This window comes from Scyliorhinus canicula, chromosome 3 (assembly GCF_902713615.1).
Source record: "Scyliorhinus canicula chromosome 3, sScyCan1.1, whole genome shotgun sequence".
Taxonomy (NCBI): Eukaryota; Metazoa; Chordata; class Chondrichthyes; order Carcharhiniformes; family Scyliorhinidae; genus Scyliorhinus; species Scyliorhinus canicula.
The window spans coordinates 95,912,579-95,931,343 of record NC_052148.1 but is presented as its reverse complement, the minus strand read 5'-3'; the positions used below and the strand labels follow the sequence as shown (position 1 = coordinate 95,931,343).

The 18,765-nt window shown below is 45.5% G+C and overlaps 1 protein-coding gene and 1 long non-coding RNA gene across 5 annotated transcripts in view; both read right to left on the bottom strand.

Annotated features, from left to right (window-relative positions):
* Positions 1-7,298: 7,298 nt before the first annotated feature.
* Positions 7,299-8,435, bottom strand: LOC119963630 (putative nuclease HARBI1). Its single transcript, XM_038792960.1, has one exon. It carries the CDS (start codon positions 8,433-8,435, stop codon positions 7,299-7,301), a length of 1,137 nt encoding a protein of 378 aa, XP_038648888.1.
* A 602-nt stretch (positions 8,436-9,037) lies between these two features.
* LOC119962822 overlaps positions 9,038-18,765 on the bottom strand; it is a 271,981-nt gene continuing 262,253 nt past the window's right edge. For all 4 annotated transcript variants that reach the window (XR_005459975.1, XR_005459974.1, XR_005459978.1 and 1 more), the window contains one exon: positions 9,038-9,376. This is a non-coding gene — a long non-coding RNA (uncharacterized LOC119962822). The remainder of the gene's footprint in view (positions 9,377-18,765) is intronic.

Below are 18,765 nucleotides of genomic sequence, written 5' to 3'. Positions count from 1 at the left end.
AATGCAGTCATGTTGGCTTCACAGCAGATGATTCAAGAAACAAACATTTAAAGCCTTTTATTAAATTGCAGTGCTTGAGTCTCTCCCAAGCAGAAATCATGTTACTGCAGTGCCTTCAAAGTCACTGATGCCTCTACCAATGTTGTACCTGCTGCAGTGGCAGTCGCTGCCCTCTCCTGAAGGTGTCTCCATGGCACTGCTGCTCTGCTCTGTAACATCACCCACCCTGTGAAGGGGGGCAGCGACCCTACCCACAGACCATGCTGAATGGACTTCTCAACACTGGAATCCGACCTCCAACTCTAATTGAATGGGGTTCCCGGAGCAGGCCTCTTAATTAGTCGTCTCCAGGAAACACACACCCGACATAGCACAACCTGGAATTTAGGCTGACATCAGAATCAAAGCCACTGGGAAAATCCAGCCCGTTATTTTAATAAGATATGAAAAACAGACTTCAATAGCACAGCCACACCAGCAAGACTGTACTAAAAAATTTAAGAGTTCTCTTCCAGTAACATGGAATCTGAACACAAACCAATTGCATAAAGACAATTATGGAGACGGAGATGTTACAGAGTAATAGGAGAACATAGAACGTAATACTGACATTTAACATCCAATAACCACGGAGAAATTAAGAAAATAATTCACAATACATTTTAGGGAAAACTAAACTTTCAGTATGTTAATTATTTCAACAGAATAGGAGATTATTCATGAGCTCTGTTGTGTAATTGAATTTAACAACAGCAAAATAAATATATCTTGATATACAGGTAATAGACAAGGTCTTCATATAAAGTCACACTTTTGTGGTCCAAATAAACCAATTGAGTTGCTGGATTGTGACTCAGAGTTAATGGAACATTAAATTCCCTGTTAAGATTTAAAATATTCAGTTAACTACTGCCATATAAGCATAAAAATTACTATTTTTATAAGCATTGTTTCTTCTTTAGAATATTTTTACAATTACAACGCATGCTCTTTGATCTGCAATTTGTTTTTGTTCAGTGCAAGGTGACCAACATTGCAGTCTTATAATGAAATACGACAGGAAATAATCATATTGGCCACCCCTTTAAAGTACAAACCAGCCTTTTGCGGATTTGAATTAATAAATATGAGCACAGCAGACGTATTTTCTACCCACTTTTCACTTAGAAATGCAGTGTAAAAGGCAATTAAATCATATTCCACTAATCATTTGTGCAATTGGGGAAATTGAGACCTTTAACTATGGGAACATTCTGTGATTATTCTTCAGCCAGAAAAAGAAATCGCTGAATGAATTAGTGGTGTGTCACAAAACATTTGGAAGGATATCTGGAAGAAGATGGCTGTTCATACAACAATTTACTTATCTAAGTCAGGAATATTAATATGCAAGCACAAATAGTCACGAAAGAAAGTCAACTATGGTAAACTTCTTGGGGAATATATTCAATAACCCTTGAAACAAGCATATGGATTGAGGTGTGTGGTTAACCTGTGCTTGATGACAAGTAAAGTGGGCAGTATGTCAACTTTGTGCTGCTATTTCAAATGATTTCAGAGCCTAGCTAGTGATCCCTATCTCATAACCATAAACTTACTCCTGTGCCTTTGTTTTTTCAGAGACACAAGTGCAATCCGGTCAGAGTAACAACACCAAGAAGACAGTGATACCCCATGACGAAGATGGGAAAAAGGGTAGTGCAGGCACCAGCTTGCAGGAAGTCACACATGCATTCTGGTCAAAAGTCAGATAAGCAGTTTAATGGGGCAGCCTACAGAGGAACACTGATGGCTCTGCACAACAAAATGTTTTATGCATTAGAAAGCCTGCCAGAATGTCTGTGGTCAATGTCAAGGAATCACGGAGGAGTCCATCACCAACTTGGCACAGGGCTTTGCACATAGCTTGGAGCTCATCTATTCCAATCTAGAAGTGGTGGCAAATTTCACCAACATATGTGTGGGCCCAATCATGATGCAAGTATCTAATAGTCAACGCCACAGCTTCCATTGCAATGCAAGCAGCTTCCACCAGAAGTCTGAGTGCTGAGAGAACCTCAAACTGCTGTCATGTAAAGCTCAACTGCTGATATCATGGTTGTGGATTACAGTGTGCACAGGAGCTTGAATAGTCTCACAGCAGTCTAGCAATTTGTACTCCCAAGAGGTTACTAGCATTGCTGTCCAAGAGGAGTGGTAATGGCTCCATGGAGTGAGAACCTGTTGTCCTCTCACCCCTGCCACTCCTCCAGTGCCCTTGCAGTTGCTTGTTATCCAACCAGCCCAGGCTGCTGCCAACCATGTTGAGATTGGGCAGTCTGCAGGCAGGCCTTTTAGACACAGAACTATTCAGGGTCACCCTACAAGGTCATCTGCAGTCCTCCTCCATTCAAAGTCAGCAACCTTCCACCAGCCATGCTGCAGCCACTGTTGTAGCACAAAGTAGGTGGATTAGGACAGGAAAAAGCATATGAAAGATAGTCACTCAGGTAATGCACAAGGGTGATTAGTTGATTTGTGTATGCAATATGTAATAATATCATTTATAAATTTAGTTTGAAATGTTTATATTGTGGTGACTTTTATTTTTGCATTGTGGCCAATCGGATACTATGATAGTTACAAAGGAAGGTAAGGTGATATTTGTGCTCCTCGAATTCTGGCCCCTTGTACATTGCCAGCTATAACTGCTCCATCATTGATGGTTCTGCCTTCAATTGCCTTGGCTCCTGTGAAGTTTCATTACATTGAAGGTGCTAAATAAATACAGGTTGTTGTTGTGGTGTGGTACTGTTGGTGAATCGGGAATTGGGGTCACACACGGATGAGATCTTCATAGCTAGAAAGGAGCTGCCTAGGTTGCTTCCTCTGGTCCTTTTCTGCTTCTTCATGCTCCTGCCAGTGAGCTTGCTTGTTGGCAATGGTTGTCCCTTCATGAAGATGAAATTGTGGAGCATGCAGCTGACAATTATGAATATTAACACTCACTCTGCGAATTACCTCAAGTGCTTCTCCAGAGCAGCCCAGGCAGCAGAACTATTTTCTTTTTTATATTCATTCAAGGGATGTGGACTTCAACGGCTAGGCCAGAATTTATTGCCCACCCTTAATTGCCTTTGAGAAAGTGGACCAAATTGGACCAAATCTTCTGTTCCCTATATTGTCGGAAACTGGATGTACGACCCAAGATACTTGTCAGAAATGTACGGAAGTCCTGCCGTGCTGACCTCTGAGGAATTGCCCGGCATGTTTCAACTTCCAATGGGTAATTCCTCCCCTCCCTGGGACCCTCTGCAAATGTCTCACGCAGCTAAAGGCGGAGACTTGTCATAATTCCGATTTACTTACTGTGATATCCATCACAGGACTTAAGGGGCGGGAATGATTATCTTCTCCGTGGTTCTCGCGGAGTATGAGCTCCACTGCTGAGAGAGTAGGGATCTACCGGATAGTGTATATACCATTGTCATAAATAAATCAAAGTTGTTCATTTTACTCGGTGTGGACTCCCCGTGTCCTTATTAAACTTACCTGGATAGTTACTCAGGAAATATTAAAGAGAAAAAGAATCCTAGTCTAACTCCTGAGTGTCCCAATCACTCTTACTGACCCTCCACCCGACTCTCCTATCGACTACCCAACTATACCCCGGACATCCTGACTGCACTCCTACCCTCCGATTACCCCCGACCCCCTGGATACCCCTGACCTGACCATCCCTCCTGACACACTACCTCCCTGACCACCTGTCAAATCCTGAACCGATCTGCGTACCTCCACCACCTGATCACCCCTCCCAATATGCTAACCCCTGACAACCTGACTACACCCATGACCTGACTGCCGCTCCTGACCAACCACCCCGACTCACTGACCCACTCAATCATTCACCCACCTACCCACTCACCGACCTACTTAACTTTCCCACCTACTACCATGCCCACTTACCACCTCGCCCACCAACTACCTCACCCACCTACCACTTCACCATCCTAACTTATCCACTTACAAATATATGAGCATACAAATGTTCCACCATTCAATAAGATTATGGCTGATCTGATTGGCCTCAACTCCACATTCCCATCTATCCTGATATCTTTTGATAGTGAGGAATCGACCTACCTTGGCCTTAAAAATATCAATGAGCATGCCCCCACTGCTCCTGGGAAGAGAGTTAGTTCTAAAGATTTATGACCCTCTGAGAGAAAATGTTTCTCCTCATCTCCATTTTACTATTAAACTGTGTCCCCTAGTTCTAGTCCCTCCTCTCTCACAAGGGGTGACATATTCTATCAATTTCCACACTGCCAAGTATTTTATATGTTTCTTCTAAATTCCAATAGATATAGGCCCAGCCAGTCCAACATTTCCTCATATGATATCCCCCCATCCCAGGTATCTAATGAACCTCAGCCATGTATACACCCTTCCACCCTCCTCATTTGCTCATTCATCCACCCACCTATTTAGCCATTCACTAACATTCACACTGGACATTTAAACTGAACTGCCCTATGGCAGCTAGTGATGTATAGATGGGAGTGTCGTGCCTTTCCCCTGAATTTACAGGGTCTCGGGGGGATGCTGTGCCTTCCATTTCTGGTAAAACTAAGTTCAGAAGACTTGGCAAGAAAAGTGGAGCCATGTTGATGGGGGGTAAATTTGAGCAGAGTGGAAATCCAATTATGGTGGCTGCTCCTCAGAAACTCTGGGCATTGTTTCACTCTGCCAATGGTCCGAGGAACTACATTTTATGTGGCAGCATGGCGTTCATTATATCCAATATCCATACAGTGCGTTTGTGTGAGAGTTGTGCATTGGAGTCATCAGCCACATCATCAACAGGTAGCTCTTGTTTTCAGTAACCGCACTTTGCTTTCCTGTGGTGGTTTAAATGCAGCTGGTACATTGGACTGCTGCAGAATGAAGGCACAATGCCTCTTGCCAGGATACCAGGCACTGATCTGCATGATTCTCTGCCTTTGGTCACACATCAGTTAATGTTGAGGAAGTGGAATTATTTGTTTCATTATAGGGCAGAGCAGAGATCATAGAATCATAGAATTTACAGTGCAGAAGGAGGCCATTTCGCCCCATCGAGTCTGCACTGGCCCTTGGGAAGAGCATCCTACTTAAGCCCATGTCTCGACCCTATCCCCATAACCCAGCAACCCCACCCAACTGATTTTGGACACTAAGGGCAATTTAGCATGGCCACTCCACCTAACCTGCACATCTTTGGACTGTGGGAGGAAACCGGAGCACCCGGAGGAAACCCTCGCAGACACGGGGAGAAAGTGCAGACTTCATACAGACAGTGACCCAAGCCAGGAATTGAACCTGGGACCCTGGAGCTGTGAAGCAACCGTGCTACGATTGTGCTACCGTGCTGCCCAGATGGCATGCAGGTGCCTGCAAAGCAACGTGTAACACCTTAGAGAAGCTTGCAATCCTAGTGAAGCAGAGTATTAATGACGTTCCCTGTGCAATGGGGACAGATAACTGTAATATGCTGCAAGTATCTCCAGCTCCAGCCTGGAAACAACTAGTTGCATCAATGTTTATTGGGCATTCACACCAGTGGCAATGCAATCCTTACCCGAATCTGGATTTGCAGTTATGGTGTCGCAGGTGGCATATTTCAGTGAGGATATCCTTACTGAAGAGCAAACACTGCATACGTTATTCCTCATGAGTTTCAGGTAGGATAATTTGCTTCCTGAACACCCAGGGCAAATATGGTCCCCTGCATAGTGTTCATCTTCCCATCCTCTTCCTCCCTCTTACAGTAGTTGTCCTGCTGTGCGTGGCCTCTGTTCATTCTTCAAGTAATGCTGTATTTCAAAGGGAATAGCTACCATTGCTTTGAGCAGAAGCCTTGAAGTCAACAAAATTTCCTTCAACATCTGACACAGAACTCCATGTCGACTTTAGTAACTTGAAACAACTGTACAAAGCACCAAACACTTATGGAGTCTGAACAGCAGCCAAAATAAATCAACCAGCAACTAATCTGTAAGCAGTTGATGATCCCTTTAAATAGTGTCGGGGCAAGGTGAGGGGTGGGAGTGGGCTTTTCCTGCTGCTGAACACATGTTGTAAGTTGATTGGCATTATCATCTGCCTGTGCTGCATACTTGCAGTAGCCATTCACGGTACATACATAAAAATCCTCACCATACAGCATCCAGTGAGGCTCACCCCAAAGTGTACATGTTCACCATAGATGCCATTTCAGTCAAGAAACGGCATCTCCAGTGGCCAAGCAATGGACATCACTGATTCCCAATTTCACACCACTGATCTTTATTTGATTCTTCATGAAAAACAGTGTGAAAAAGTTACCTCCTACAGTGCTAAAATATCATAACCAGAGAGTAACATTTAAAAAATACATCATTCTGAAATGAATGAGGAAATTTATATACTAAGCACTTGTGAACCTTTGTATACAGGAAGAATCCCAAAAGGCTGTTCATATGGCGACTTATGAAGATGATGCAAAGTTGAAGAAGGAAGAAGGGCTTGTATTTATATAGCACCTTTCATAACTTCAGATGTTCCATAGCACTTTACAACCAATGAAGTAATCTTTATTAGTGTCACAAGTAGGCCTACATTAACACAGCAATGAAGTTACTGTGAAAATCCCCCAGTCCCCACACTCCAGCGCCTGTTTGGGTACACAGAGGGAGAATTCAGAATGTCCAATTCACCAAACAAGCATGTCTTTCACCTCTGAACTGCAGTTATTGTTGTAATATAGAAACCATGGCAGGCAATTTGTACACAGCAGAAATAACAATGCATATATGATAATCTGATTTAGATTTGTCCATCAAGTTCAATCCATCTATAGTTCATTCATGATTTTCTACCTTAGACAGCTGATTCAGAACCAGAATTCTCTCGATCCGCAATATATGTGGGTCTTGGGTCATTGGAATTTGAGCAAGCTGTGGATGAAGCCCAGCAGGCAGACAGGACACTTACTCCTTGCATTAAGGATTGCTGAAGAGCAGTAGTAGTCTGATGTTTCACACTGTACCAACAGTGAGGGAAAAAGACCAGCACACCTATTTGGGATTCAACGGAAATTGAACAATTGAGATTGAAACACCTCATCTGAATTGCATTTTATGCAAAATATTGATGTTTCGGTGCTCAGGATACAGCAAAACTACAGAAGGTGGAATAAATAATAGATAAGAGGGAACACAAGCGTAGGTGATGGTATGAGTAAGCAGGAAAAATCAAAATCGAATGATGGCATTTAAAGGGAACAACTACTGTACTTATTCAAAGGCATCAAGTATTAGTGCCTGGCGCACCAGTCGTCCTTGGTGGATTGTTGGTTCTTCAACTGGTTCTTCGTCATCACTCTCAGCCTCTTGCTCTGCCATAGATTCTTCATTCTGCTCTCCCTCCATGGTGAGACCTCTTTGGAGTGCAAAGTTGTGCAGGATACAACAGGCAATGATCATTCTTGAGACCTTGTGGGGACTATACTGTAAGGCGCCCCTTGAACGGTCTAGGCATTGAAAGCGCTGCTTCAGAATCCCGATTGTATGTCCAACAGTAATCAAGGTTTTTGAATGTGCCTCATTGTATCTATGCTCTGCTTCTGTTCGTGGGTGTCTCAAAGGTGTCATTAGCCATGGTTGGAGAGGATAGTCTTTGTCACCCAACAGCCAACCTTCCAGGTTTCTTTCTCCTTCAAATAATGCTGGCACTGAGGATTGCCTTAAAATCAAGGCACTCTGTGAGCTTCCTGGAAAGTGGGCATTGACCTGCATAATTCTGTGCTGGTGGTCACAAACCAACTGCACATTGATAGAGTAAAAGCCCTTGTGATTCATATAGGCCATTGCATCATGAACGGGTGCCCGAATGGCAACCCGCATGCAGCCAATGACGCCCTGTACTCTTGGAAAGCCAGCAAATCTGTAGAAATGTGTTGCCCTTTGCTGCTGATGCTGTTGATCTATTGGAAAAGAAATGAAGTTGTCAGCCCGGCAGAATAAGGCATCTGTCACCTCTGTGATGGATCTGTGCACAGCAAACTGGCTGACACTGCATATATTACCAGTGCTTGCCTGAAATGACCCTAAAGCATAGAAGTTCAGGGCTGTCGTGACTTTCACAGCCACTGGCAGTGCTGTACTGATAGTAGATTGTGTTTGCAGGTCTCCATTCAATAGATGGCACAATTCTGTCACAGCCTCCCGACTAAGCTTGAGTCTCTGAAGGCACTGTTCCTCAGTCATTCCCAGGTAGCTTTGTCTGGGACGATACACCCGATGCGTTGGGTATCGACGGGATCTGACTGTCCGCCTTCTGTGCCATCTTACATCACGGGCTGCCCTCTCCTGCTCCGCCTGGTCCTCCTCAGCCAAGTGCAGTGCAAGTGATGCGCTGAATCCAATTCCCATGATCTCCAATACTGTCAAAAGGGTTTCTGTTCAACTCTCATCAATTCTGACTAAACCAGAGTTGTCTGCAACAGCTAATGCTGCACCAGCCATAAATTATCATACCAAACACCCAGCAACATTAACAAATTCAGTAAGATCACTGAATCAACTCAATAATATGATGCCTATCAGACACTTCCTGCCAAGAATAATCTTTTAGCGCATCTTTTAGCCAGGTAAAATAGGCACTCAACACCACTCCTGAAATAGTGCAGGCATTAGCAGTAGCACCAACAGCAATCTCCAGGCTACAATCGTACTGTAGTTTACAAAGTTAGTGTTTATATCTGTGTGATCAAATTCCTACATATGTAATTCTGATGCAAATATATTTCTATATGGAGATCTTTATAAAGCTTCAAATTGTGTCTTTACTCAGCAAAGTTTTTGCAGATTTGAAAATGTGCTGTTGTACAGTTTTCCATCTAATTTTCTTGCATTTATGTGGGTGTATGGGTGCATACTATTCACAAGTATGTTAATAGTTGAATCTGCAAAATGCCACTTCACATGAGATCAAACAAATACCTCATTCTGACATAATTTTCTAACAAACTGTATAAATACCACACTCTATTGCCTTTGAGTTTCATGTATGTCTTTTTTGTCTAATCAAGATAGGTCATAAGATAAGAGATGTAGTTAACTCCATTTTGAAAGGATTTATTGTATCCCAGGGCTATATTCCTGGACAGTTAGGTATCCAGGTAATCAGGAAATTCAAGTAGTGCCAAGTCCATTTGATGAAGTGAAGGGTGATTTTGAATCCAACATTCCTAGGAGTTTTGTTTCCACCAGCAGAACCTTTACCTCATAAGATTTCAGGAGTCCGTGGCAGATGTAGTTGATATCATACAGGCTGCAGCTGATGTGTTCTAAATCTCAGCAGACTGTTAACCCTGCCAGGAGAGAAAAAAATAACAAGTGAAGAGGACACTCAATAGAATGCGTAATTCTGCCATATTATGTTAACTCAGTATTATTAGAATTAAGCAGTTCTTCCTTGATGATTTTCTCTGCCTGGTTGATTCTCTGTAACTACAAAGCCGTGAAAATAAATATTTGTATTAAAAGCTTCCATCTGACTAAGGAGGTTTCAAGCCAATCCACATCCAACAACCTGCTCTAAAAACTCTGTTCACATTTCAAATGCTGTGAAAAATTGCTGAAACAATACACAACATTATAAAACAAACAGCGGCATTCTAAATAAAACAGCCCACATCATTCTCCTGGAAAAGTCAATTCACCCTATCTTCCAATGTTAACAGAGCCTTTAAAAAATCCAGTATCTAATCCGCACCTTTGCCAAAACTAATCTGTACTTCCTTGGGCCATACCCTAACAAGAAGACCACCATCATACCGGTACCAAAGATGAACCAGGCAACGTGCCTCAACGACTACCGCCCGGTGGCCCTGACTTCAGTCGTAATGAAGTGCTTCGAGAGGCTGATCATGAAGCGCATCACCTCCATACTCCCGGAACGCCTTGATCCACTTCAATTCGCATACCGCTGCAACCGGTCCACATCAGACGCCATTTCCCTGGCCCTACACTCATCCCTAGAGCATCTCGAAAACAAGGACTCCTACATCAGACTCATATTTATTGACTACAGCTCCGCCTTCAACACCATAATCCCAGCCAAGCTCATATCAAAGCTCCAAAACCTAGGACTTGGCTCTCCACTCTGCAACTGGATCCTCGATTTTCTGACCAACAGACCACAATCAGTAAGAATGAACAACAACACCTCCTCCACAATAGTCCTCAATACCGAGGCCCCGCAAGGCTGCATACTTAGCCCCCTACTCTACTCCCTGTACACACACGACTGCGTGGCAAAACTTGGTTCCAACTCCATCTACAAGTTTGCTGACGATATGACCATAGTGGGCCGGATCTCGAATAACGACGAGTCAGAATACAGGAGGGAGATAGAGAACCTGGTGGAGTGGTGTAACGACAACAATCTCTCCCTCAATGCCGGAAAAACTAAAGAGCTGGTCATTGACTTCAGGAAGCAAAGTACTGTACACACCCCTATCAGCATCAATAGGGCCGAGGTGGAGATGGTTAGCAGTTTCAAATTCCTAGGGGTGCACATCTCCAAAAATCTGTCCTGGGCCACTCACGTCGACGCTATCACCAAGAAAGCACAACAGCGCCTATACTTCCTCAGGAAACTAAGGAAATTTGGCATGTCCACATTAACCCGTACCAACTTTTACAGATGCACCATAGAAAGCATCCTATCGGGCTGCATCACAGCCTGGTATGGCAACTGCTCGGCCCAGGACCGCAAGAAACTTCAGAGAGTCGTGAATACTGCCCAGTCCATCACACAAAACTGCCTCCCATCCATTGACTCCATCTACACCTCCCGCTGCCTGGGGAAAGTGGGCAGAAAAATCAAAATCCCTCCCACCCGGCTTACTCACTCTTCCAACTTCTTCCATTGGGCAGGAGATACAGAAGTCTGAGAACACGCACGAACAGACTCAAAAACAGCTTCTTCCCCACTGTCACCAGACTCCTAAATGACCGTCTTATTGACTGACCTCATTAACACTACACCCTGTATGCTTCATCCGATGCCAGTGCTTATGTAGTTACATTGTATATCTTGTGTTGCCCTATTATGTATTTTCTTTTATTCCCTTTTCTTCCCATGTACTTAATGATCTGTTGAGCTGCTCGCAGAAAAATACTTTTCACTGTACCTTGGTACACGTGACAATAAATAAATCCAATCCAATCCAATCCAATGTACCGTTTCATTGAAATCTGTCCATTTGTTACTGGCATATTGTTATGGGCCAAATCTTCTGAGGAGTGGCAATCAACATTGGATTGAAGTGACATTTGGCTAGGGGTGCGGTAACTTTTGGAGCACAAGTCTTCAGAACTATTGTCGGGAAATTGACAGGGCCCAAAGCCTTTGCAGTATCCAGTGCCTTCAGCCGTTTCTTGATATCACGTGGAGTGAATCGTATTGGTTGAAGACTGACATCTGTGATGATGGGGACGTCTGGAGGAGTCCAATTGTTGCATTTGCAAGATTGTTGCAAATGCCTCAGCCTTGTCTTTTGCACATATATGCTGGGCTCCTCCATCATTGAGGATGGGGACATTTGTGGAGCCTCCTCCTCCAGTGAGTTATTTAATTGTCCACCACCATTCATGGCTGGATGTGGCAGGTTGCCCTGAACTTTTACGGCACGGGGTCCTTCCAGGTGCCAAGTGGGGCTGTCCAGGATCGCGCAGACCTCGATGCACAGGTGCATCCACGCTGTCACAGAGGCCCTTTATGCCCGGTTGGCACAATATATCAAATTCAATGTGAACCGAGCCCACCGGGATGTCCAGACAACGGGGTTCTCTGCCATTGCTGAGATGCGGCAGGTCCAGGGAATGATCGACGGGGTTCATGTTGCTCTACGAGCACGGCACCAGATCGGTTTTCACAAACCGAAAAGCTTTCCACTCGATGAACATGCAGCTGGTATATGACCATGAGATGCACATCATGCATGTCTGCGCCCGAAACCCAGGCAATGTGCAAGACGCCTTCATCCTGGCACACTCATGGTTCCTGACATCTATGAGGCGCAACCCCGGCTGAGGGGTTGGCTTCTGAGCGACAGGGATTATCCGCTGCGGTTATGGCTGATGATGCCTGTCTGAAGGTCACAGCCCGACAAAGAGACGTGCCACAATGATGACCATGCAGTAACCAGGGGCGTGATTGAATGGTGCTTCAGCACCCGGAAGATGCAGTTCAGGTGCCTGGACCGCTCTGGAGTGGCCCTCCAGTATAGTACTAGGAAAGTATCCTATATTGTGGTGACCTGCTGTGTCCTGTGACTGGGCCAAGCTCTGGAGCGCCGCTGCAATGTCCAGATGGCTCTGGTACACAGCTGCCTGTGACAGGGCAGCTCTGTTGTGTGCCTCAGCCGCCACCCACACAGAGTGCCCCAGGCCTTGGACAGCCTGACCTATGGCCGATACTTTCGCTCCCAAGGCCTCCAACGTGAACACCATCCCTGTTGTCCTGGGTGGCACGCATGATCGGCACCACCTGCTTCCCCTGCAAAGGGTTGGACTCCTCCAACTGCACCTGCAGTGCTGGATGGTTGCTGGCAGCCACTCATGCAGTCCCTGGCTCTGTGACTGCATATCCACTATCATTGGGCTGCACTTTCCAGAAGCCGAACCCAGTCCAGGTGGCAGCTAGTCCCTGGGGTCGGGCCACGCTCCAATTGTCCAATGCCTAGGGGGTTCCTACCTCCACCTGATGTACTGCAGCACGTGTGTGGTGCGCACCAGATAGTGCCCGAGGAGCCTCATTGCTAAAGTGCCCAACCACGGTGTGTGTCTCTGGGATGGTGGAGTGTGTTGGATGCAGCCGTGTAGGGAGGTCAGTGCCATCCCCGGGCTGGTGCTCCAGGTTGTCTCGAGCCGTGGTTCGAGGGCTCTCATTGCTGTCCGTTTCCTCCTTCTCTCTGCTATCCACTTGGGGTTGGGGATCAGGGGTGGAGGACATCAGAAGGGCCTGCCTCATCGCCAGATGATACAAGACATGACACACAATGGGATCACGCATTGGGGTGGTGGGAGGGGGGCGCATTAGGAGATGGGGTGTGGTGAGGGGGTGTTGGCACACGTGCCATGAGGAACAGGAACTCAGTAGGGTCTCACTTGCTCGCCTGGTGCCGACCTCGGCCTTGGTGGCTGCCGTCTCTCGGTGCCCAACAACCAGGTCCAGTGGTCCCCGTCCAATCTTTTTTCTCTCCCGGCAGTTGTGGGCCACCTTTTCCTGAGGCAGGGAGGGGGGACGTGAAGACCGAAAGCGCACACTGTTAGGCAGTCGGATGCATACAGCACAGGGGTGGGTAGCTGGTGGCTTTCATGGCCGGGACACCCAGCCATGACGGCCAGCATGAGTGCTGGCATGTGGTGCATTGTAGGTATGCGCATACTGCCGGCGGGTAGGGTCTGGTCGCCCTCCGGGTTGGGGGGGGGCGTGGTTATGGGTGTGTGCCAGGGGCACGGTGCTGCCTACTCACCCTGGCCACCCGGAGGAGGTTGTGCAGCTTCTTCCTGCACTGCTGCACCCAGACCCGGTGTAGGCGGCAGGTGGCAGCCTCCTTCCCACCCCAGGGTACAGGGTGGCCTGCCTCTCCTCCATGCCATTCAGCAAGGTTCCCAGCTCCACATCCCCAAACCAGGGTGAAGCTCTTCATGCTGCCATCCCATTGGCTGGGATGAGTGTGTCTGTGGAGTGGAGTGTTAATATGCAGCGGCAGCTTGTCAGCCTCTCGAGTGTCAAACCCGACCCTGGCGAAGCCAACACCGGTTCCCACTGGAATCGCTTGTGTTCCACGTGGCAGCGATGCTAGCCCATTAATGGTTGTTGAATTATTCTGGGAATGGCGCCAATTTTGCTGTCATAGAAGTCCACCGATTCTGTCCCAGCGTCAACACTTAGTCTGTGAAATGGAGAATCCCACCTACAATTTTTCAACATTCAATTGATTGGAAATTTTACAATTTGAACTGAGACAGAACAAATTGCTTTAAAAAAAATGAAATTAAATGAAAAATGAAAATCGCTTATTGTCACGAGTAGACTTCAATGAAGTTACTGTGAAAAGCCCCTAGTCGCCATATTCCGGCGCCTGTTCGGGGAGGCTGGTACGGGAATTGAACCGTGCTGCTGGCCTGCCTTGGTCTGCTTTAAAAGCCAGCGATTTAGCCCAGTGTGCTAAACCAGCCCCTAATGAGAGGCCATTCATAATTGCAGCATCTTTGAGCCATGCATTCAAGGCCCTAGTCTTACTTTCCTTATGTGAATTTTTTGTGCCTCACGTGGCAATCCAGAGAGTCTTCTTTTTCTTCTTCGGTGATTACTCGTTAATGAGTATGGTTGTCCACCGTAGAAACTTGTGTCACGGATTCTGTGGGTTCATGCTTGGCTGATGTGCCCGATCCTAGAGCTGCATCTTCAATCGCACACTTGACAAGTGTTTCCTGGAGGTGGGACTGGTCCTTGGATTCAAGGTGGCCGGTGTTTCATTCTCGTTCTTTTTCTGGGCCTCCTCTTGCCATCGGATGTCCTCGAAGAATTGGGTCCCTTCAATCAGGAGGTTTCTCCAATTAGGTCTCGTCTGAGCAAGTCTCCCAAGCATTGACATCGATGTTGCATTTCTTGAGCTAAGCCTTCAGGGTGTCTTTGTAGTGCTTCCTCTGGCCTCCTCTTGCTCAGGAGCCTTCCTTGAGCTGACCGAAGAACATTCGCTTTGTTAGTCGGGATTCTTACATTCCAAGCTCAGCAGCGTTGATTTTGGATGATCATAGCCTGGATGCTGGTGTTCTTGACTCCTTCAACGATGGGGATGTGAGTAAGCCTGTCCTCCCTGCTGATGCGGAATATTTGTCTCAGACAGCATTGATGGTGCCTCTCCAGGGCTTTGAGGTGGCATCTGTAGATAGTCCAAGTTTATAAGTCATATAGAAGAGTTAAGAGAATGACTGCTTTGTATATGTGGATCTTGGTGTCAGCACGAATGTCACGGTCGCCAAAGACTCAGGTCCTAAGGCATTGAAGAAGGTGCTCACAATTGGATACGATGTTGGATCTCCACATCGATATTAGCCTTCGATAAGAGGTGGTTCTCCAGGAAGAGGAAATGTTCCATTGGTCGGGTGTCTCCATTGATTTTGATGGAGGATGAGACGGAATCTTGCCCTGGAGTGAGTTGGTAAAGGACTTGAGTCTTCTTGAGGTTGAGGCTGACACCGATTCTTTGGAATGTTTCCGTGAAGGAGTCAAGCATGGTTTGGAGATTCTATTCTGAGACAGTCAAGATGATGATGATGATGTCATATGCATACGGAAGTTTCCCAAACAATGTCAGTGTAATTTTCCTCTTGGATTTCAACCGGTTGTGGTTGGAAATTTTTCCATCCATTCTATAGACGACGTCTACTGAGAAGCTTTTTCTTGACAAGGTGAAGGATGGTGGTTGTAAAGATTGAGAAAAGGGTGGGGGCTGTTAGACGTATTAGATGCTGTGATATGAAGAGACAAAAGTTCTGCTCCTTTTTCACCAACACACTTTTATTTCTTCCAACTGACTGCCCAAAACTCTACACATCACCAGACACAGAGGCCACCTGAAGCCCCTTTACATATCAGTGTCAATCATTGGACACTTAACATAAATGAAACAACTAATTGCAATGTCTCTTAACCCATTACTTAACAGGGGTGATGACACATCCCTGCTTGATTCCAGTCTTAAACGTGGAAGATTTCTGTCTTATTTCTGTTGGTGACAACTGACACCAATATCTTTTCATGAGGAGTCGTAGGATGTTGATGAATTTCTCTGGACAGCTGGCCTTTGACATGGTCTTCCATAGGCCTTTTCAATGAGTCAAAATTCATGGTCAGATCAGTGAAGGTCATGTAGAGTGGTTGATACTGTTCTTGGCATTTCTCTTGAAATTGCTGAGCAGTGAAAATAATTTCCGCCATTCCGTGGTTTTTTCTTCAGAGACTTGTTGAAGGTAGCTAGAAAGGATTCAGGCAATGGAGAGTAGGGAGATTCCTTGTTAGCTCCCATGGTCTGCTTTGTCTTCTTTCTTGAAGATGGCGGCGATGACAGCATCCCTGAGGTCGGCAGGAATTTCCTCGCTCTCCCAGATTTTCAGCAAGACCTGATGGAGATGACGGGTGATCACCTCCTCCAAGTTTGAAAATCTCTGCTGGAATCAAGTCCACTCCTGCATCTTTTCCATTATTCACATGTTTAATGGAGGCTTCAAGTTCATCCACGCTTGGTGAGATTCCAAGATCATCTTTTTTTAAATAAAATTAGAGTACCCAATTTATTTTTTCCAATTAAGGGGCAATTAAGGATTGGACCATTTAAGGACAGTAGGGGGAATCTATATGTTGAGCCAGAGGAAATGTGCGAGGTACTAAGTGAGTACTTTGCATCAGTGTTCACCAAAGAAAAGGACTTTGTGAAAGATGATTCTTGGCTAGGGTGTGTGTCGTTAGTCTGGGTCATGTTGACATCTAAAAGGAGGTGGTATTGGGTGTTTTAAAATACATTAAGGTCGATAATTCTCCTGGGCCTGATGTGATTTACCCCAGAATACTGAGGGACGAATGCTGGGGTGTAGATTGATTTGTTCTTAATCTAGGACAAAAGTTTGGCACAACATCGTGGGCCGAAGGTCCTGTTCTGTGCTGTATTTTCTATGTTCTATGTTTAGCGTGTTCAATACACCTACCTTGCACATCTTTGGGTTGTGGGGTGAAACTCACGCAAACACGGGGAGAATGTGCAAACACGACACAGACAGTGACCCAGAGCCGGGATCGGCGCCATGAAACTGCGCCACTGTGCTGCCCCCAAGATCATCTTTGATGGGGAGTTGGAGGATTTCCTCAAACACATCCTCACCTATGATTGTAACATGGTTTAGAAGTTCTTTGAAGTGTTTCCTCCATCAAAGGCTAAGATGTTCTCTGTCTCTCAAGAGGGTTCAGTCCTTACTCCGCACCAGTTTTACGCCTAGGGTGTTGGATCCATATAATGCCTTGGTGGTGCTGAAAAGGCCCGGGTGTCGTGCCTGTTGGCAAGGAGTTGCAGCCCCTTAGCTTCCTCAATCTATCATTGGTTCTTGGTTTCCCTGGTCCTTCTTTGTACCTCAACCTTGGCTGATTGATGAGCTCTCCTCTTTGCTTTGCTGGTTATGTTGTTTTGTCAGGCTCGGAGAGTTTTCCTCTACTTGTCGATGAGGTCTTGGATGATGTGGTCATTCTCATTGAACCAGTCTTGGTGTTTCCTGGTCTTGTAGGCAATGGTTTCTTCACAACTTGAGATGATGTCTGTCTTCAGCTCTTTCCATTTTTCCTCACTCCATTAGAATGGACATTTTAGATATTTTGGAGAAGACATTGTTGGAAGTTAACTAGCATACTTGGCTCTAGAAGCCACTCATGTTGATACTTTTTTCTGAGCTGTTTATTTATCTTCTGTTGCTTCTGGTGGAGTTTGATGGACATAAAGGACCTCATGAGCCGGTGGTCTGTTCAGCAGTCTTCTGTACTGGTCATTTCTTTGATGATGAGGGCATCCATTTGGTCCTTCTATCAGATGGTGATGAAGTCAACCATGTGCCAGAGCTTTGATCGTGGATGTCTTCAAAAAATCTTGAATTTGTCTTTTTAGTGGGACAGTGTGTTAGTGATGATTGTGCTTTCGGTGAGCATGGGAACCCCATTCAAGTTTCAATTCCCAACTCCTTCCTTTCCTATGGTTCCTTTCCAGCATCAGGAGTCCTTTCCAACCCTGGCGTTGATGCCCCCAAGGAGGATGATCTTATCTCCCTTAGGAATGTTAAATAGTATGGTATCCAGAGTGGGGTAGAAGTCTTCTTTGGACTCATCATTGGCAAAAAAATCCAGAGGTTATTATCTTTGCGGTTGTGCTTTTTAATTTAACCATAATAAATAATTGCACTCCCTCAGCAGGTCCTCTTTCTTAGTTCTATCTATGCCGTTGGTAACCACATGAACAAGTGGATCCCTCTCCTCACACTCCAAATTCCCCTCTTGCCCAGAGGAGATGTCAATAACCTTGGCATTGGTCAGAGCCTTTTAGAATCTTGCTCTTGACTGCAGAGAACAGTGTCTATCCCACTAACTATACTAACCCATTAAAACTAAATTCCTACGCGCTCGTCTCACTTAAAAGGATCCTGCACCATGATGCCAGAGTTTTTTCATTCTGCCTGCATGCCATGCTCTTTTTTACACTAGCTGTAATAACCTCAAACTTGTTATTCAATTGCAAGGGCTGAGGCTCTTCAATTGCTGCCTTCCATTGCTGCCTCCCTTATGGTTACACCGTCCTATCTCTGACCAAAAGGGTGTGATTGCCTCTCGGAACAAAGTTTCCAGATAGCTTTCCCCCTCCCTAATGCATCTCAATATCTGAAGCTCGAACACCAACTCATCAATCTGGAGCCCAAGTTCCTCAAGCTGCAGACACTTGTTGCAGATATGGTTGCCATGGATAATACAGCATCCACATGCTACAGTTGCAACACATCATCTGCCCTACCATCTTTATCTTGTGTTCATTTAACTAACTTATATTTCCCGAGTACAGTTTAAACTATCATCCCAGTTTGGAGGAGTCTCGGGTCCCATTATCTCTGGTTCACTCTCTTGGACCACTAATTTTGTGTAAAAGGCGAAAAC

Excerpts from the sequence above, each read along its gene's own strand:
- LOC119963630 (XM_038792960.1), bottom strand. The coding sequence starts at position 8,435 with ATGGGAATTGGATTCAGCGCATCACTTGCACTGCACTTGGCTGAGGAG.